At 30.4% G+C, this 21,850-nt stretch overlaps 2 protein-coding genes across 2 annotated transcripts; both read right to left on the bottom strand.

Annotated features, from left to right (window-relative positions):
* Positions 1 to 1,041: 1,041 nt before the first annotated feature.
* LOC112708180 (uncharacterized) lies at positions 1,042 to 5,432 on the bottom strand. Its single transcript, XM_025760348.3, has 2 exons — positions 2,734 to 5,432; positions 1,042 to 1,665 (listed from the first exon to the last, which is right to left on the bottom strand). The coding sequence occupies exons 1-2, from the start codon at positions 5,048 to 5,050 to the stop codon at positions 1,076 to 1,078; spliced, it is 2,907 nt and encodes a 968-aa protein (XP_025616133.1). The 5' UTR covers positions 5,051 to 5,432; the 3' UTR covers positions 1,042 to 1,075.
* Positions 5,433 to 10,730: 5,298 nt separating this feature from the next.
* LOC112708178 (uncharacterized) lies at positions 10,731 to 15,072 on the bottom strand. The gene is made up of 5 exons (XM_025760347.3): positions 14,600 to 15,072; positions 13,604 to 13,670; positions 12,700 to 13,104; positions 11,762 to 12,105; positions 10,731 to 11,465 (listed from the first exon to the last, which is right to left on the bottom strand). The coding sequence occupies exons 1-5, from the start codon at positions 14,699 to 14,701 to the stop codon at positions 11,250 to 11,252; spliced, it is 1,134 nt and encodes a 377-aa protein (XP_025616132.1). The 5' UTR covers positions 14,702 to 15,072; the 3' UTR covers positions 10,731 to 11,249.
* Between the last annotated feature and the right edge of the window lie 6,778 nt (positions 15,073 to 21,850).

Raw genomic sequence — 21,850 nt, 5'->3', positions numbered from 1 at the left:
TAAAAAGTTAACGAAAAATTACGGTTTAGGTACTATTGTCACACGAAACCCATCTTTCATGGGTACAAAATTAGTTTTCTTATTTGATGGGTACTTTTGTCAGTAAAATTCATGGATACAAATGATAGTTTTTTTTAGATAAGTAATATTTAGCTATTCTTTTTCTAAATTTATCCTTTAATAACTACTATTCCATCAAATTATTGCTGAATTATATTATATTGATAATATATTTTAGGTTTAAATTTTACCAAATTTATAATTAAATTTTTATACTACTTTTAATTTTATAATTAAGTTATTACAGTATAAAAAATATTAAAATTAATAGAATATTTTTTCACAAATTAAAATATTCACAATCAAAACCTAATCAAATCTTTGACATGTTTTTTGGAAAGAATATTTTTTTAATTTTAATATTTTTAATATAAAAAAATATATAATTACAAAATTAAAAGTAATGTATAAATCCAATTAAAAAATATAAAAATTTAATATAAATTTGATAAAATTATAAAAATAAAGAGAGTAATTAAATATAAAATTTAGTTATATACTTATATTTACAAAATTAACTTTATATAAAAAAAAGTAATATATTTAAAATTTACTTTTATTTTCATATTTCATGAAATTTTATTCCATTCATCTTTACGTTGGTTTAAGTCAATAAATATTTATACACATATTAAAAAAAGACCATAGAGAGAAACGAAAAAATTACCTTATTCCAACTAAATGATAGGAATGTACACTCTAGATTCAAAATAACTCTAAGTATATATGAATATTATATGTGTAATATCTCACATGACTCACCCTTTTTGCCAAATTAAATAGGCAAGATAGAAATTGTTATCATATTATATTTTAAAAATTTTTGAATTTATCAACTAATTGATATTATATAAAAAAATGTCTGCAAAACTAAAAATATTTGTTTTTTGATATTTATATAAATATATTTTGGACTATTTAAAAAGATCAAAATTTATATAAACACAACTAAAAATAAAGAAATAAAAAGAGATGAACTAATTAAAGGAATTTAAAAATACTATTTTTTCAGAGACTAAAATGAAAGAGAGGTAGCATCATTGGAGTTCATATTCAAATACTCTCCATTCTTTGTGTTATGATCAGAAAAGCAGAATCTAATGCTCTCTTCCTTCTTATGATTCTCATCAACTTCTTCACTTGAAACAATAGCTACTTTTCTCCAATTGCACCAGATTCTCAACATCAAATATAACATCACTAAGCATATCAATGTTGAAGTGAAAACAATGGCAACTATTACTGCTGCCACTTCTGTGTTTGACATCTGAATTTTCTCACTAGAAGATTCTTTGCAAGAAACCAATAATGGTGGTCCACACAAGTTGGCATCATTGTTGAGGAATGAGCTCATTGGAAACTGTGAAAATGTTGAAGGAATCTTGCCATGAAGGTGGTTGTTTGAGAGGTTCAAAACATGGAGGCTTGTGAGTTTGCCAAGTGAAGGAGGAACTTCACCTTCAAGTTCATTGAAAGAAAGATCAAGTCTTTCAAGCTTCATTAGGTTTCCAATGGATGATGGAATCACCCCAGAAAATTGGTTTCTGCTTAGGTCCAATATTACTTGCAGCTCAGTTACCCCTCCTAGCTCAAATGGTATATTACCTAATATGCATATCAACAATACACATACAATTCCTTACAATATATCATTTTAGAGCAGAGGAAGTATAAGTAGCCAATGGAATATCTATACAATGTGTACAATGAGAATTTATGAATTTTACATTCAGTAGGATATCAGATATATTTATTATCCCTGATACTCGAATGATTATTCTGGATAGTATGAGTGTATTGTGTTTGAGAAATTAGTAGTATTTTATTTTGAATGTTCATTTTTAACTCATATTGAACCAAATAAATAACCTATTATACACATTGTACAAATATTTCATTGGTTCCCTAGCGAAATTCGAGCAGAATAATGTCCTAAATTCGTTTTCAAAGAGTTTTTAGTTTGACAATTTAACTCTCAACGAATTTTAATTAATAAATCAGTTTTTAATTTTTTATTTTGTTGGACGTATTAATTTTCATATTAAATTTTGTCTAAAATATTAGATAAATAAGATATTATTTTTTGTAATAGTGGTTCTTATATATTCACAATTAAAAGATAGTCGAAGAAAAAAATTTATATTTGACATAATTTCTTTGTAAAATTATCTAATATGTCACATCGACACATGTATAAATATTAGATACCATACGATAAAAGGTATAATTTTAGAATATATAGTATCCTAAATTCATTCTCAAAGAGTTTTTAGTCGAACAATTTAATCTTCAACGAATTTTAATTAACAAATCAGTTTTTAATCTTTTAAGACATTAATTCTCACGTTAAATTTTGCCTAAAAAGTTAGACAAATCAAATATCAAGGATGCAGTACTCTTCGTAGGAGTGGTTCTTATATATTATATTAACAATCGAAAGATAGTCGAAAGATATGATAATTTTTAAAATTTTTTAAAATTCTCAGATCAATTCCTTTATATAGACGAACAATCTGACATAAAGACTAATTTGTCGAAGACTAAAGTGTTTGGCTAAAACTTTGTTAGGAGCGGATTTGAGTTATTACTAAATATTTTATGTTAAGCATAAGAGTATATAATATGTTATTGAAAATGAAAAATGTATAGAAGAAAAATCTTAGTATAACTTACCAGTTAAGAAGTTGTGTGAGAGCCTTAGCTCATAAAGCTTTGTGCAATGTTGAATTGTTGATGGAATGAGGCCAGAGAGGCTATTACTTTGCAAGTTCAAGACATTGAGAGAAGTGAGGTTTCCAATTTCATGAGGGATTTCACCTGAGAGATTGTTGTGATGGAGAGACAGCTTAAGTAGATTTGAGCATTCACCAATCTCATTAGGTACCTTGCCATGGAAGTCATTGAATGAGAGGTCTAATTCACCAAGCTCTTTCAGTTTTCCCAACCATGAAGATATTTGACCAGTGAATCTGTTATTATTGAGCAGAAGGTGTTCGATATTATGACACAGTGAGAGTTGTGGTGGCACATCCCCTGTTAAATTGTTGAATGACAGATCAAGAAAGTTGAGAGCTGAAAGCTTGCCTAATTCAGAAGGAATGCTTCCTGTAAGGCAATTCTGCGCGAGCCGGATACGAACGAGGTTCGACGACTCTGCTAGACTAGAAGGGATTGGACCCCAGAAGCTGTTGTTGGTTAAGTCCAAAACAGTGAGAGAATTTGAGCCAGTGAGAGGAAACAAACTTCCACTGAACTTGTTGTGTGAGAAATTAATGATCTTTAGGTTCTTGAGAAGAAAGAGTGAATTAGGAAGAGGTCCTTCAAATGAGTTATTGTAAAGGGTAATGGTACTAAGTTCTGAAAGGTAACTGAATGTGGAAGGTATTGAACCTGAAAACTTGTTATCTGCTAATGCCAGCAACTGTAGCATCTTACAGTGTCCCATGCTTGAAGGAATTGGACCTGAAAACTCATTCTGCCTTAAATGGAGAACAACTAAGTCCTTAAGCTTACCAATATTCTCTGGTATGTTCCCAGAAAATTGGTTTCCAAAGAAGTCTATTTCCCTTAGGCTTGTGCAGTTTGTTAACTCTTTTGGTATAGGTCCATTCATCTGATTATCATAAAGGTAAATGGTGTTCAATCTCTGAAGTCTTCCAATTTCATCTGGAATTCTTCCTGTGAAGAAGTTGCCAAACAAGAAAAGACCTTGTAAGGTGCTAATATTTCCGATTTCTCGAGGCAGAGAACCGGTGAAACTGTTGTTATTCAACACAAGATCTGTGAGGTTCTGTAGTTTGTCCAAATCGGAGGGAAGTTCTCTGTTGAAGCGATTATCCGAAAGATCTAACTGTTGAATCGAGGAGCAGTTGAGTATCTCCAATGGAAACTTCCCAGATAGCTCGTTCCTTGCCACGAACAACTGCTCAAGTTTTGAACCTCTGAAGCAGAAGCCACTTGGGATACTACCTGTTAAAGCATTATCCGACAGAACCATAGTTACAAGATTCTGTAGTTTGCTGTTAAGGAGTGTCAGTGATCCAGAGAGGTTATTTCTGGACAAGTCAAGCTTCTGCAGCCGGCTCAAACCATTGAGTTCCGAAGGAATTTCGCCATTCAATTTGTTTCCAAGCAAATTCAGGTATGTCAAGTTTGAAAGACTACTCAATGATGAAGGGATTGAACCAGATAAACTGTTATTAGCCAAATTCAGAATCTTCAATGTTTTGAGTGACCCTATAGAAAAGGGTATCTCTCCTTCAAGCATGTTGTTGGATGCTGCAAAATTTTCGAGCTCTTCACAAGCTTGAATCTCTTGGGGTATGATGCCACTAAGACTGTTAACCTGCAAATCAAGTGTTGTTAGATGCTTCAAGTTACCAATCTCAGTTGGTATGCTTCCGTTAAGGTTGCAATTGGCCAGTCCCAACACTTTCAACTCACTCAATTTTCCAATGCTATTCGGAATTTCGCCTTTCAGCATGTTATCTCCAAGTCTAAGAACTTGCAACTTGTTCAAATTACCTATCTCTGCAGGAATTTTACAAGATAGATTGTTTGAGTAAAGTAGCAATGTTCTTAGATTTTGAAGATTACCAAGCTCAGAAGGGATGCATCCGGTGAGAGAATTCGAAGACAAATCAAGCTCTTGAAGATGAATGAGGTTGCTGAAATCAACAGAGATAGAACCTGAAATTCCTGAGCTAGAAAGATTCAAGCCTACAACATGCGTCTCATCATCATCATCATCATTATCATCCACTTCTTCACATGTTAATCCATTCCAGCTACACAGATTTGTTCTTGGAGACCAGTTTCTCATGACTTCTAATGGATCAACAAGTTCTGATTTGATTCTCAGAAGCCAATAGGAATCTGTTTCACTATCTCCAAGAGTTGTAACAAAAACTGTTTGCAATATGGTAAACAATAGAAAACAATGGCACATGAAAATGGAATCCATTTTGGATTGGACCAATTTGAGTTTCATTCTAAGGATTTAAGAAACTGATAAAATGATCCAAAGGGTAAGCTCTGAGAGGCAAAAAAGAATCAACAAAGGCTCAAATTCTGAGAAGCAGAGAAGGAAAGTATGAAGGAAGAAGCAATAAGCAACTATTGTACATGAAATTCTATAAGAAGATGTAAGATCATAATCAAACTAATAGTAGTTCTAGTGGAAGAGTAGCCATGCTAAGTGTGAAAATAGAGTTTTGAGTTTTTTGCAGATATGGTAGATTATGAACTTGTTCAACTTACAATTTATCTGATAAAAGTGTAGATACCTTTACACCTTTTGAGTTTCAACAACTTTTTCATCCTTTCCAGTATTGGCAACAAATAAAATATTTTACTTTGTGGCATGTGTAATTAAATTGTTAAGCATAGGATATGGTGGTTTTCATTAATGGTGCACTCATGCATAATAGAAAAAGGTGACATCATAATGAGGTCACTTTCTATCCTTCTACTAATATTGCTTTTTTAAGGAAAAAAAAATCATAATACAAATTCTTAAATGTATTGAAAAGAAGTTTTGTCGTAAGTCAACAGGATTGCAAGTGCTATGGTCAATTCTACTTCAAAATTGTCAACCCAATATGCATAAGTTGGTTACAATTTTGCTACATTTATAATTTTTTTTTTATAATAAACACTATTTTAACACCAGTATCTTATTAACAATCAACGTAGATTTTCTTCGTCTTATTAATTAATAACAACCGTATATTTATATAAGGGACTGACTTAGATAAAGATATTTAAAGTGTCTTTTTTTAAAAATATTTTTTAATAATTAAAATTTAGCACATATAATTGATTAAATCGTATTATTTTTATTAAAATTAGGCCAGACAAATTAATTTGACCGAAAAAATTGTGAATCAAATTTTGAAGAGTCTAAACTAATATTTTTTTTATAGAAAGTGACTACAATATTCTTATTATAGAAAATAACTAAAATACTTCTATTATATATATTAATTTTGAAAACTCTAAATCATAACTCTATGACGGCAGACAGGTAAAGGATTCAAATTTAGGATTTTTAAAATTAATATATATAATGAGTATTTTAGTCATTTTCTATAATTAAGGTATTGTAGTCATTTTCTATAAAAATTAATATTAATTTAGATTAGTTTAAAATTTTATTCACTATTTTTTTGGTTAAATTAATTTGTTTGGCTAAATTTTGATAAAAATAACACGATTTAATTGATTATGTGTTAAATTTTAATTATTAAAAAATATCTTAAAAAAATATTTTAAACGTTTATATCTAAGTGGTTCTCTTTATACAAATACAAAAAATATTTGGTGTACGAATAATACTTTTATACCGATTATGTCGTCTAATGGATGCGAAATTGCAACTCCAAGTATGTTAATATTTGTATAACATACATGAACCTGTCCAATTACTGTCACCTTAGTGTGAAAAGAAGCTTTTAGAGTTATCAATATCCACAAAGAAAGAAAAGGCAATAATAAGAGCCTAAGATTACAAGCGTGCATAATGGTATCTGAGAAAGTGAGTATGAATTCATCATTATATATGAGAAAGTTGAATCACCATAATATTATGAATTTTACATTATGCTAGCTTATTGCTTTCCTTGGTTAACTTGTGTTTGCTTTATCCACGTGTGAAGCACATCACATTCTTAAGTGTCCCTAAAGATTGAGATTTCAGAACATATCCTTTATCTTAGATTAGATTTGTTTTGTGGCGTCATGTCTTGTTGCAGCTTACTAGGTGGTTGTGTTTTTTCTTCCTCCTTAATTCCATGTTAAATATGATAACTAAACAAGTAAACATAGGAGAAAACAAACACAATAACTTGAGGTTACAAGTTAATGAGTGTTAAAACTATTTGAGGATTGGTGAATTACAAGCACTTAATTTAAAGAGTAATTACCCAAATTAATTTTAAGGTTTTTAATATCGGACAATTTAGTTTTATAAGTTTTAAAATACACAAAATAGTACTAATTATTTTAAATTTGATTTATTTAATCAAAATGACTGTTTTAAAATTTTTAAAATTTTCAAGAACTATTTGAAATTTCTAAAATTTTTAGAAACTTATTTGTACCTCACTTTTCAAATTAAATTAGAAAGAATCTGTATTGTCTAACAAAAATAAATGTTAAAAACTGTTTGTATATTTTAAAATTTAAAAAATTAAAATGTTCAATTTTAAAAATCTCATGAACTGATTTGAATAATTACTCTAATTTAAATGAGAGACTTTTTTATGATTTTGACACTCATCTAATAATAAAAAGTTGTTTGTCAACTCATTGTAGAAAACAAAATAAATATTGCTATTCTAGTATGTGAGGGACTGTTTTTATTATCGAAATAATTGTTTTCAGATTTTTTAAACTTTTTGAGAATTGTTTTATATTTCATTATGTAAACTAATTTGTCCATCTTACATAGATAAAGACAACGTGTGGGAGTTAACATTCTATCGAGCAGTTAGAGACTATATTGTCAAATGGAAGTAAACGCTGAAAATTGTTTTGTCTATTTTAAAATTCAAGAAATTAAAGTATCCAATTTAAAAATCTCTAAAAATAATTTAAATAATTACTCTTAAAATTAAGAAAAACTGAACTAAAACAAAAAAAAATCCATCTATAAATTAGGTATGTTATACCAATGATAATCATAATCGTAATGCGATTCAAAAGATTACTTTGTCTTTGAGTCGTGACCAAAATAAGTTAGTTACTATAGCATATGTTTGAATCAGCTAACATTCAACTATTGAATGAAATGAAATAGAGTAATAGACTAGAGAATGTGGTGTTCCTTAAAAATTTAAAAGTGTGTTTGTCATTTTCTATTTTTATTTTTAATATTTTTGTTTTTTAGATTTTATAAAAGAAAAAAGTGAAAACAGGAGCTAAAAATAAAAAATAAAAATTTATTATTTTTATCTTTTTTATTCTATAAAATAGAAAATGAAAACTCAAACCAAACGCACCCTAAAATTGTTTGGCAAGATGTTCTTTTGCCTAATTGACTTTTGTTGCATCCGCATGAGATTAGTTTTTACTTTTTATTTTTATAAAGATTCTATATATATGTTAACTAATCACATAAAAACAAGGCACGTAATCTTTCATATTTCAGTGCTATCACCATCTTGGCTCAATATTTCTAAAGATTCAAGAACAAGCAAACTATTTATTTATGATATTGTAAGATATGTAAGTACAAATAAATAATGTCGACATGAAGCACTAGTAACTTAGTGCTTCCACATTTTTGGGATACAATGGCGAGTGCATATATATTATCACTATGATCTTCATATATAGTTAATATACACATCAACACATGCTAGCAAAGTGTTTTTTATTAATGGCTAGTATGCACAAATCACTTCACCATGCTGGCCACCGAAAGCCTCTTGATGGTTGATGCCTTCGGTATCTCCGACCCGACAAACTAAAGACTAATTCGTCGCGGATCTAAGTATACACAAAGCGAGATTCGAATCCCTGACACTTGTTTAAGCGGACGAGTGAAGTGACTGCTTGAATAACCCTAATTGATTTACATAGCTTATAATTTATTATTAAGGTTTAAGTTTGGTATACAAGTTATAACCTTTTGTTGGAAAACGCTGGGGTGTATAAACATTTGAATATCTTTGCACTTTTTACAAAAAATACAAAACTGAGCACACATGGATGCTTTGATTTTCATATAATGGCTGTTACACATCTAACAAAAATACATTAATTTCTTTCGATTATTCATAGATTTAGTTAATATTGATTTGAAGGTGAAAATACAAAAAATTACCACCTTGCACAACTTTAACTCCCTGGATCATAGTGTTGGGAATAAGACACAATTCCCCCTTGAGAAAACACCTTTGACAGAGAAATAAAATAGACACAATCACAACACAAGAATTTAACGTGGAAACTCCAATTACCGGAGAAAAAACCACGGCCGTTGTCAAATGACAACCAGAGAATATCACTATGTGAAAATTGTTACAACACATAGACTTCTTTCTCTCACCGGCACCCCAGTACACCCACACTCTTTCAAAGCAAATATCTAACTACACCTCACAACACTCTCTAATCAAAGAGTACAGAGGAAAAGAAAAATCAGATACAAGCTTAAAGTGTTTCTGACTGGTGCAAAAACAAATGGAGAACTTAGCCTCATATTTATAGCCTAGGCCACCCACTCCATTTGCTATCCTAAGCAATGTGGGACTAATTCAACCAAATCCTAACAATCTCCACCTTGATTGAAATAGTCACACATCTTCAGCTTCCATTGTCAACACCGACAATTCTTTGCTGCCATTGTCTATACCGACAATCATAGTTCAGAGAACTATCATACTCCACCATGAAAGTATACTCACTTGGAATTAGACCACTCCAAGAATTTCGCCTTGGTACAGATCGAAACCTTGCTGAAAATTCATGGTGCAACTTCCAAATTGGCTTTTCCTGGAAGTTCTTCAGCCATCGACCTAACTCCGCCACACACCTTGCATCTCAACGCCAACCAATGCCCGTGTGCAATTGTGGACCCGATTGCCACAACTTATCCTTATCCATGGCAGTGCGGTAATACCATGAGGATACTTCTTGTCTTCTAGAGAACATCATCTTCTCTCATAGAGAGAGCAACCAGAGATCTTCTCCTTCAACGCCTTGTGCAAACCTGATTGTATCAACACATCCTTGACTTGTACTTGCCACAAGCCAAAATTGATTCTTCCATCAAATTTCTCTATTTCAAGCTTCACAGCACTTGAATATCCTGACATTGTTGCAACCGTATACTGGAATATTATAACTCAACTGTAGACCGTGCACTAGGAAGGGTCCCCAGGAAAGAGAGGTGGGTCACAATGGACACACTTAAATACCAAGTCTTTCCTTAGCCAGAACCTTTTCCAAACTGCACTCTCACAGAGTCACACTGCCTTCCAGCAACAACAACAGCAACCAAAGAGATTAGACTAGGCTGCAACCACAGAGCATACTAAGAATAAATCCCACCGAACCGAAGCTCTGATACCACTTGTTGGGAATAAGACACAATTCCCCCTTGAGAAAACACCTTTGACAGAGAAATAAAATAGACACAATCACAACACAAGAATTTAACGTGGAAACTCCAATTACCGGAGAAAAAACCACGGCCGTTGTCAAATGACAACCAGAGAATATCACTATGTGAAAATTGTTACAACACATAGACTTCTTTCTCTCACCGGCACCCCAGTACACCCACACTCTTTCAAAGCAAATATCTAACTACACCTCACAACACTCTCTAATCAAAGAGTACAGAGGAAAAGAAAAATCAGATACAAGCTTAAAGTGTTTCTGACTGGTGCAAAAACAAATGGAGAACTTAGCCTCATATTTATAGCCTAGGCCACCCACTCCATTTGCTATCCTAAGCAATGTGGGACTAATTCAACCAAATCCTAACACATAGGATGACATGCAACTCTTATGGAAAAACCACAATTAATTAAAAGAAAATATAGTAAATAATGAACTGAATTAATTGAAGACGACTTCTTCATGTGGGGATGATAACTTGTGAATTATTAATTTATTAGATTATTTGACATATTTGACTAAATTACTTAATATAATAAGTATTTATATCTTTAACTATCATCTTTATATAAAAACATCTTCATGTGAATAGGCACCCTAATTAAAATACATTGTGATCTTATTCCCAAAATGAATATCTACTAAGGCATAGTACTTAATATAAAACATGATATGCAAAAGTATAACTACAATTCTACAAATGTTTCTTCCTCCTGTTTGCTTCTTCTGTATTGTGAGCCCTCATTTACAATATCTTGCAACCTCAAATTTATTCTGGATGAGTCAAGAGGATTCGTGTATAAATGTTCAATTAGATTTTAACATTTTGTGGAAGGTAAGAGGTGCCTTGATCCATGGGAAACGGATCTTCTTAGGTTGATTTTTCACATATCCTTGTTAGGTGTGATCTTTTACCTTTCATTTAAAATGTGGAATCAATACAAAACACTTGACAAGCAGAATGAAAGGTGAGAGATTACACATGGAAGTTCGTATGAAAAATCAACATGAGAGGATCAATTCCAAGTTGTAAACAAACTTTACAAGGAAATTGTTTACTTTTACTGCGCCGCGGTGGAAGTAGGAGGTATAAATCTCATGAGGAAGCTTGACAGGGACCAAATGCAAATCACACCAAGGAATTGTAGGACATTCAAAAGGGTACCCAGAGAGTTATTTATAGCCATGTTGTGTGAGGTCATCTCAGCTCCTCTAACTGTAAATGATAAAGCAGTCACCAGTTGTGCTGCTCTATTTAGTTGGTGCAATCTATACACCTGTCAATAACAATCTATTAGTAGAAGTTGTTGATGTAAATTTGCATTAAGATCTGTATCATTGAGTTATCTCAGTATCAGATGCACCAGATTTATCTCACTGAATCTAGGCATAGTCCTTAGTTCCTTATTCATACATGACTCATCAAATGAAATTTTTAGTCAATTCGTCCAATTAAGAAGACCTAGAGAATCAAAATGCTAATTTAGAGTATCAATTAGGCAGGCAAAACTCAATAAGGAAAAGGAATTGGATTGTACATAATTTGATCAGCATGGAATTGGATTGTACTTACTTGGAAGATTAATGGAATAGCAGACCATGAAGGTGATTTTCGATATCTTGCATACTGTTCAAATGCAAATTGGACAACTATACCAACCAGGTATGGAGCAAGAGTTGCGGATGCAGCAGGACCAGTCCACGGCCAGACCAAACCCATAGTGACCATAGGAATTACGAGACTAAGCACCAGGGTAGCAACAGAAGAGACGCGATGTCCCAACTGAGAGGGCAGAGTATCTTGACTGGTTGTAGCGGTTTCTTGTTGCATGGGTCTCCTTAATCGGTCTAGTAGATAAAGATATACCGCAACACCACAATAGAAAATTGCTTCTGTGAAGAATAATATGAGGAAATCTGTAGATGAAGAAAGCAGTCAGTTCAGAGAAGAGAGCCAAATATGTATAAAGAAAGAAAGAAAGAGAACTAAAAAGATTTCAAGCAAGCAATTATACATGCAGACCCCAAGCATTACTACAACTACTAAGTCAGGCTTTTCCCCGCTACTCGGACTAAAAAATTGAATTTCTAAACCAGGTTCAATATTTGTAAAAGTTTTATCAACTTCAGCCCAAAATTTATGATGAATTATGCTTGTGGTTTAATTAAGTCTCCTTTTCAGTCCAATGACTATTGTTAATTGATTTTATATCAAGAAACAATAATTCCAAATTAATCGATGAGCAGCATATCCACGTTCAGAAAGTCCAAAATGCTCCCCTAGCAATATCCAATTACTAAATACCCCAACTGAAATTAGTTCCCCTTTGCTCCACAGGTTTCTTCACCAGCAGATGGCACATATTACCCACATCGGTTCAATAAGTTACTTAATATGAACCACATCCAAATGCAAGAACAGTATTGCAGAGTGAAGACAAAACAATGCATCACCAAAACACATACAATGAACAAACACAACAGAGAGGCTTTCTTCCATCGAAACTTTACCTGTTAACAAAGAGTCTTCGAAAATGATGGAGAGCACTTTGCGCAAATAGAGTGAAGGAAAAATGAAAGAAGCAACAAGGACCGCAGGACCCACAAACCACAAGATGCTATTTTGACTCTTTTCTGATTTTGACGATGGTGTCTCCTTGTCTTTTCCATATGGACGGTTATAGAATGATATAAAGCCTGGTTTTCCATCACTTCCCAATAAATTAAAAGATGAGTTGCCAATGGTAGATATGTCTTCAGCAATAGCATCTTCGCTTTCTGGAACTAAAGCAGCTTCATCAAGCTCAGTGCTTTGTGGTTGATCCTCAGAGACAACAGAGAGAGCATTATGCTGTTTCTGGAACCTTGCCTTTAACTTTGGAATTCCATATATAAACTTGAACTGGCATGATTTGTCTAACCATGATAGAAATACAAAAAAGAACGTTAACTGAGAACACATCCAGAGGATTTCATACATGTCAGGAAACCCCTAGGTCACATCATTTGCGCTGATGCAGGTACAAATTAGACTTGTGAACTTCACACTTTGTGCCAAAGGATTCCCTCCATTAAGCAAACAATTAAATATCTGATGGAACTCTCATGAAATATGCACATGTAAAGCCTTTTCAGCATTAAAACCTCCAATAATACCATGATTAACAGTTCTTACTGGAGGGAATTTTCACTGAAGTGTGAAGTTCAGGGGTCATTTGCACTTTTCAACCCCAAGATCTAATCAGCACATGGACCAAAGTTTAAACGTGTAGAGCCATCTAGAGCTAGAGCTAACTGACTTATCTAAGGAATAACTTGTAAGTTTCATATCTCTAAAGATGAAGAAAAAGCAGCTGACAGAAGCTTACTGCAGAATGCAGAGATTCATGAATCACCGAATAGATAAGCAAGCTACCTTTAGCATATATTTGCAGCTGGGCAGCAGTTTGCTTGTTGACAAACAACCCTTGTGATAATCTCGACTGAATATAGAATGAAAAGAAAGCCACACAAGTTGAAGAGTAAATCAAGCAATACTCGAAGATAATGAAGCAGAACAGGATAATGAAATGAAGTTTAACTAGAAGATAGCAAGAGTGAGTTACTAAAGTAGCAAAGCAAGTTACACAATTGCTTGATTAGTAGTTTAAATATATAGAAAGCTCTAAGTAGACATCTTTGAGATTTATACATGCCATGCCTATCATCACCATGTTGAAGAAAAATAACTATATATACAGTCACTATTGGAATGCATATATCCATTTGACCAAGTGAACTGCGACCATTAGATTACATATCTTCCACTTTCGTCCAAGTTCTACTGATGAACGAAAATTCAGCAGTGAAACCCTATCCAGTCTTAATCCAATACTAACAGGGAGATCCTCATTCTGCAACTTCAAGAGCTACACCGAAATCCAACAGATTTGAACTGTCCTCTAAAACCAAAAGCTGTCTATCTAAATCCAATAAGTTGTGTATAGTTGAAATCAATCAAGGCTTAAAACTAGGGAGAAATTCTTGGATGCTCCTAGCGCGCTCTTACCGTCGAGTGTGTCACCATAACAACACTAAACCATCAAATTGGAGACAGCAGCTAGCTAAACACACAAGATAAGTTATAGCAGCTTTTTCCTCTTTCAATTTTTTCTTTTGAGCACTAACACTAAGAATAGCTATCACCAAATGAGGGCCAAATTGCACACTACCTCATGCAAAAGCATAACCATAATCAACAAATGCATAAGCCATACATACATAACCCTATTCAAGTAACTATTAGTCAATCCAAGCACTAAGTTTTCATGGAACGAAAATGGATACAAATAATTACACCCTAAACATGAAATTAATTAATAAAACAAATTAACACAGGTCATAATTAGGGGTGATTGATATAAAAACGTACCTGGAAAAGTGTTGTACGGTTAAAAGGGGAAGGAAGAGGAGCCACTAAGCAAGAAGAAAATGATGAACCAATTCTGCTACTGCTTCCCATAATCATAATCATAAAAACAATAATAATAATTATATTAATGATATGTTAGTTAGTGTGATTGTAGAAGCTGTAGTAGCTTCGAATTAAGCTCAACCTGAGAAGAACAATTCCTGAACGAACATCAAGCCATATTTGATGATTTTGGGGGAATATTAATATTAAATTAATATTAATGTGAATTAGTGATAATAATTAAATAATATTATATTATATTCGGCGTTTGAATTTGAGCTCAAGAGTGGAGAGTGAAGAGAGTGTGGTGTGTTTATGTGTTGAACCGATTTGGCTTCTCTTTCTGGTTTTGGATGATGAACCCTCCAACATATTCTACATTTTTGTTTCTTTCTTTTTGTCTTTTTAGGAACAGATTTAGCTTTGAAATTAAAACAAAAAGTATATACTCAAATAGATCTTAAAACATTTTTTGCCTCTAAAAAAGATTATTATATTAGGTTTTAAAATTTTACAAAAATAAAATATATAAGTTCTTATCTTAGTTAAACATATTGTTTTTATTTGGATAAATAAATTTTTAAATGTGTGATAAAAGAATATACATCTCTTATTTTATAAAATTTAAAAATTTTAATATATAATATTTTTTTAGAGACGAAAACGTTTAATGCAAAATTTGTTAGAAACGTATTTAAGTATATTTTCTTAAAAAAGTGAAATAAAAGGAACAAAATTTCATTAAACAATATTCTTTTCTTACATTCAATTTGTAATTTAAAGTTTTTTATTTATAAATATTAATTAAATATAAAAAATGAGTCGCTAATTAATTATTATAAAAATATATATTATTTTAGTAATTAATTATTTTATTAGAAAAATGTTATAAAGAAAATTGGAAGCAACTATGCTTGAGTATTTAAGATTTTCTTTCTGTGTAATTTAAGAAAACAAAATAAAACACTCAATATACTCTTCTTTTTTTCTTTTTTTTTTTTTTTTGTCCTAAAGAGAACTCTATAGTATATATTTGAAAAATATGAGTAATAAAATTATTTCATTTTTCTCTATTTTTAATAATAATTTTAATAGTAATGGCCCAAACGAAAAGCATGGATTAGGGCAAAAGCTTATAAGACAACAGGGGCCTTTTCATGACCCAAAAAAAAAATAAACAGGGGCCTTTCCAGCCGAGTGAACTAAAGTAAGCGTTTGAGTTTCTATAACCAAAAACTTAGGTGGGCTATAGTTTTTCTAAATAAAAAGGATGTGAAGTATAAGAGTCGTAAATTTTTTTTTTTTTCCGATGGATTGGACAACTCCCAATCCTAAGTTTGGCACTCACACACACTACATCCACACACACATGATATCCTCTTTTTTGATCAAGTTTGCACTAGATGAGACTTAAACTCAAGATCTCTTAATAAGAAAGAGGAGTATGTGCCACTTGAGCTAAGGCTCATTGGCAAGAGTCGTAAATTTATAAGAAATAGAAAAAGAGAAGGGCCTTGGCCCCCAATGTATACCAAAAAAAGTTTAAAAAAAAAAAGAATAAAATTGAGTTAGTTAAATAGCCAACTCAATTATTCATTCTTTAATAAGTACAGGGTGTTTTTCATTTTGACTTTTGACATACCATTTTCAACAATTTATGAACATCTACGACGAATGAGTTAATAATTTTGTTGAACTTATAATATAATAATAAAAAAATTGTAAATTATAAGAGTTACATAAAAGACCTTATTTTTTACTTTTTTTAAACTATATATGTATTAATAAGATCTGACAAAATAAAACAACAAAAAATACTAAAAAGAACGAATGAAAATAAAAACCAAAAGGCTAAACTAGTTTTTTCATTGAAGGCACAATGTAAGCGTGCGGGTATAAGTAATTAAGTATTGAGCATTAGTTGACCCTAAAATATGTCTTTTCATAGAGTGATCAATATTAAATAGATATTTTTTTTTTTTTGACACATTCACACACACCGTCAAAATTTAAATTCGAATATAATATATTAAAAGATAATATATTTAACCACTCAATTAAAATTTCAGTTGTATATACTTTTTGTCTTAACAATACACACACTCTACTAATCTATTAGTGTTACTAATATGGTTTTATATTTTACTTGTTAAGTTTATTCTAAAATTTGAATTTGATGTAACTTTTTGTGAGACATCTAATTCAATCGCTTGAACTAATTAAGTCTTTGACCACATCTAATAAAAAAAATGGCCTCTAGCCATCATTACATGTCTCTGAATTGGAAAATGTGGAGGCATATTTGAAGGCTTTGTCTAGTGCCCTAGCCACTTTAGGTAAATTTTTGAGTGAGTGGAAATAGTTTGTTTAAACATTTTAAGGTGGGTTGGTTCTTACTTATTACTCTTTTATTATGAGATTTGACTTTTTCACATGGAACTTCTATATATATAAATATAGGAATGGATCTTTTCGGTGGAAAAAATATTGAATGATGTCAATTGTTTAATTTTACTATTTATTACTCTTTTTCTTATATTTATTTTTAGTCTTATTTATAAAATTAATAATAAGAGATTACACTTTATTCCCTCAAATGTTAAAAAAATTGAGAAAATCCATTTCCTATAAATACAACTTTTTTTTATGATAGACTTTATAAATTTGTTAAGATTAAGAAAATAGACTAAATACATAAACACCTATAATAAGAGCATTTAATTAATATGATGATAAAAATTAACATACAAAAAATTCACTTAAAATCCGTACATGAGACAATGCCAAATACAAAATGGTCCAAAAAGCGGTTTTCATAGTTTAAAGGTAGTTGAAATTAAGGTTGAAACATTTAAAAAATTAATTATTTTAGTGGTTAATTACTTAGCTAAAAGAATATATTAACACATATAAATAAACAATTATATATATGTGATGACTAGTTTTTAATATTCATAAAATAATATTTTTTATATTATTGAATTTTTTTACTACCTCAACTATTTTATTTTATTTATCCAAATATCAAAAATACTATATACATACTAACAATTAGCTATTATATATTAAATATATATTATTTAACTCATTTTAATAAATATTTTATATTTTAACGTATATTATACACGAATATAAATGATTTAATGGATAATGCACCTCTTTTTTAATAAATATCATTTTGATATCAGTATTTTTTAATAATAAAATGTATATTTTCTTTATTTTATTAATTAAAAATAATTTAAATACGACACAATAATAACTGTATTTTTTTATATATGGGCGTAAAAAAATATTTGATATATAAATAGTATTTTCCTATTACATGCATACAAAAAAATTGTCACCGATTAACTATTATGTATACAAATACGTACTCGATATTTTATATTTTTTATTATACTACTAAAAATAAGTTTGGTTATTTATTTATTACACAACATTTAATTATTTTATCATGACATATTTGACATTTTGGTATCTGATTATTTAGTTAAAAAATATATAAATATAGTATACATTGACTAATTTGATTTTTTATTATTAATATATATGAAGTATTTTTTTATATTCATATTAGATTATATGTAATATAATAAATATGTATTATTAATGCTAAATAATTTAAAAAATAAAGCATAGTCAAAAGGATGGTACAATGAAGTCATATGGTGATTTAATTTACCTTTCATGCTTGGTAGTTGTTTTTACTTTTTATCACCAAAATAGGTACATATAAAATAGAGAAAAGTGCTAGTAGGTGGAAGTTGAAAGTGTGAAAGATGAGTATTTATTAGAGTGCTAAATTGGTACATGGAAACGCGTATTTTAAGCTATGTAAATTGGGTTGGGTTGATGATTTATTAATGAAAGGCATAAATATTGCATTAAATGTAAATAAATATGTTTGGGCCAGTTTTGAGAAAAACAAGATGAAATGTAATGGGAACAATCAAAGCTAAAGTCACTACTTTTAAAAGAGTTGAGTGTCCGTTGTCATCAATTTTTCAACCCCATATTTCACCCTACTCTTTCCTAATTATTCTTCTCATTTTTTTGGTCATTTTGGAACCTAGATAAACATACTATTCAATATAGAGAAACTAGTAGGGGTGTTTTTTCTCCTCCTTATTATCCAACCAAAGACACTAGTTTGTTTTGGCACTGAAATTCAAAATGGTCCATGATGTTTGGATCATGTTTTAACTAGGTTTTTGGTAGTGTTTAGTAGAGAGATAGAGATTAAAAGACTGAAACTGAGAGATAGAGATTTAGAAATAAATTTTAATATTCTATTTAGTGTAAAGTGGGAGATAAAAATTGAAATAAGAATGAAGCTCTAATTTAATTTGTACAAAGGGTAAAATTGGAATTAACTAATTGAAATGACGGTATTTTATGTATAAAATGTTATTAAAGTTTCAATCTCCGTCTCTAAAAAATTCAGTCTCCTGTGTTCTCACTTTTTGAAAATACTGAAATACTGAAATTTTAAAGACAAAAATAAAAATTTTAGTACCAATTTTTAAACTAACAAACATAATACTAAGTCTCAGTCTCTCAGTCTCTATCTCAATACCTCAAAACAAATGTTAATTTCAATTTATCAAAATTAGACTTGAATTTTAAATCTTTGATAGAACAAAAGTTAGTTACAAAAGACACTATTATGTCGATGTTGATGTTTTATTTTCTTAAAATTAACTAGTAAAATGGTAGTCGTAAGATTTATTGCTGATAAAAATAATTTTAAAAGAAACGAACAATAATTTAATCCTTAAAAAATTATTAAATTTAACAAAAATAATTAACCGTGGAATAATCTTGTTTCTATAACGAAAATATTGAACTGAATAAGAAAAGAGATGAAATGACAAACTCATCAATTGATAGTAGTAATATAAATTTTTAGGGTTCATGAGTGGTAATATTAAAAGTCATGGAATGATTTGAAGAGGAAACTAATTTAATTTCTTTATTGAATGATATATATTCATATAGGTTTGATATTGCGAATTAATTTATATAATAATAATGCTAGAAAATTAAAAGGGTATTAGCAAAAAAATCAGTCAAATACTTTTGGGTGAATCCAAAATCTCTACGAGTTAATATATATAGATGTTTCTTCTGCTAAGTATTAGAATGTTTTTTTTTTCATACTAAATGGATGTTCTTTTATATATTTTTCGAATTTTTTTGTACTGCAAATGTGAATGTCTCTATTTTTTTAAGAATTTTATTTTTTTAAATTTTATAGATATTTAATGATTTTTGCAATATAACTGAATATTTTTTTGTTAATTATTATGATTTTTTTCATATTAAATCAATGCTTTTTTATATTTCATGGCCTGCCCGCCTTGTCCAGTGTAGATTATGACATCTCTTTCGTCCATATCATCCTCGTAGCCACCGAAAACAATAACACTCGTTGCAACTGGCTCATTGTTGGGGGCTCATGGAAGCTGCCAGGTAATCAATGCCAGTCTGGATCTAACCGTGCAATCCAAGGACACCCAATTCCATCCGAAAGAGGAACATGTCGCCAATATATCCTCTCCTCCTCGGCGGCGGCAGCTCTCTTCTCGACAGCTCTTTTCTCTTCCTGGACGCGCTTCTCTTTCTCGATGGTGCAGAGAACGCGGATCGAGTCGTAAATCATTCTCGTTCGCCTCACGACCAAATGGAAATGAAACTGCTCGTGAAGGATGAGTTCGGAGACTCTCACTAGCTCCTTCTTCTTGCGCACGCGCTTCGAAGGAGCCGCGACGGTCAACGACGAATATCGCAGAACGGGACCCAAAGCGCATGAATCCGCTTCGAGCGTTGTCTTAGTCGGTGACGAAGTCGAAGGTGAATTTTGTGTTGAAGCAGTTGTCTTGGATGCGTTTGTTGAGGGCATCGCGGAGAGCATGAAAGTCACTGACGCTTACAGCAGCATTGGTGAGAGAGAGGTCTGCGTGTGGGATTGTTAGAGGTGGATAGGTTAATGTGAGAAAGAAGAGGAAGGTTTTTATAGGTTTTAATTATGTTTACTTAATAAATTTAAAATTCTTTAAATTTTAAATTTAAAAAATTTAAAATTAATAATTAATATAAATTAATATAATTTTATTTAATTTTTAGCTAGTAATCTCTTGATTTCGTATACTTTTCTTTTATATAATTGGTAACAGAGTTAGTGGGTGTTTGTGAAAAAAAGAGAGAAATAGTAAAGAATACTAATATTACATTAAAGTAAACTAATTACTCAATAGGTATAGTATCATAATCAATATTAATTATTTGATAGGTACAACCTTAAAAAAGATAACTAGTGCAAGGGACTATATGTTGAATTTTGTACTACTTTACATACAAGATATTTTTTTATTTCTTATGATATTTTGTCGCGATATGATTAGAGCTATCGTTAGTTAATTAATAAATCACTACATGTATAAGATTAGATTCAAATTTTTAATACTTATTTAAACAAATTAATAAACTAACTACTTAATCAATCCAATTTGATTATATACAAGAAAATTTTAATATATAATCATGTTCATGTTAGATATGGAAGAATATCTTTCTTAATCCATTTGTGGAATTGATTATGAACTAAAAGTATGGTGATTAAATTGTTTAATTATAGTAAAGTACAAAGGTTAATGTGGCAACGTGCTTTCCTCTTATTATGCAACCTTATCCTTTTAACACTTTTTTATGGTTCGATCATTTTTTGAAAAAACAAAGATGTCACTTTTTTTTTTCATTAAATATCTTTTTAAAACATGACTTTTATTAAATCCTTAGGTTAGAATTTTATTCCAATGTATATTTTTTAGAACAAAATTTTGAGCATTGGTTATCAACTTTCTTCTAAGAGTACATTTAATCACTTGCGAAAAATGTCAAACTATCGCTACTATTGAAAAGGAAGTGTCTAAGAGTCAACCTATAATTGACTAAGAAAAGTCAATAACTAAAAAACATATTCTATTTTATTTTCGTACTTTTTATAGAATATTTTTTAAGTAAGAGAAGCTAGGTTTCTAAAAAATTTTTTGTAATGCATTATAAGTCTTTAAAAAATAAATATAAGTATCAACTAATAAGTTTCTAAAAAGAACTATGATGAACTAATATCTATTCTGAACAAATGGTAATGTTACCTACGCTTTATTATTCCATTAGTCTTCCATTTTTTTTAATCTATTATGA

This window comes from Arachis hypogaea, chromosome 8 (assembly GCF_003086295.3).
Source record: "Arachis hypogaea cultivar Tifrunner chromosome 8, arahy.Tifrunner.gnm2.J5K5, whole genome shotgun sequence".
Classification (NCBI taxonomy): Eukaryota; Viridiplantae; Streptophyta; class Magnoliopsida; order Fabales; family Fabaceae; genus Arachis; species Arachis hypogaea.
This window is presented reverse-complemented; position numbering and strand designations above follow the sequence as displayed.

Excerpts from the sequence above, each read along its gene's own strand:
- LOC112708178 (XM_025760347.3), bottom strand. The coding sequence starts at position 14,701 with ATGATTATGATTATGGGAAGCAGTAGCAGAATTGGTTCATCATTTTCT. Across the intron at positions 13,671-14,599 it reads ACCGTACAACACTTTTCCAG|TCGAGATTATCACAAGGGTT; the intron begins GTACGTTTTTAT and ends TTCTATATTCAG. Across the intron at positions 11,466-11,761 it reads CTATTCCATTAATCTTCCAA|GTGTATAGATTGCACCAACT; the intron begins GTAAGTACAATC and ends TGTTATTGACAG.
- LOC112708180 (XM_025760348.3), bottom strand. The coding sequence starts at position 5,050 with ATGAAACTCAAATTGGTCCAATCCAAAATGGATTCCATTTTCATGTGC. Across the intron at positions 1,666-2,733 it reads CTCACACAACTTCTTAACTG|GTAATATACCATTTGAGCTA; the intron begins GTAAGTTATACT and ends TATGCATATTAG.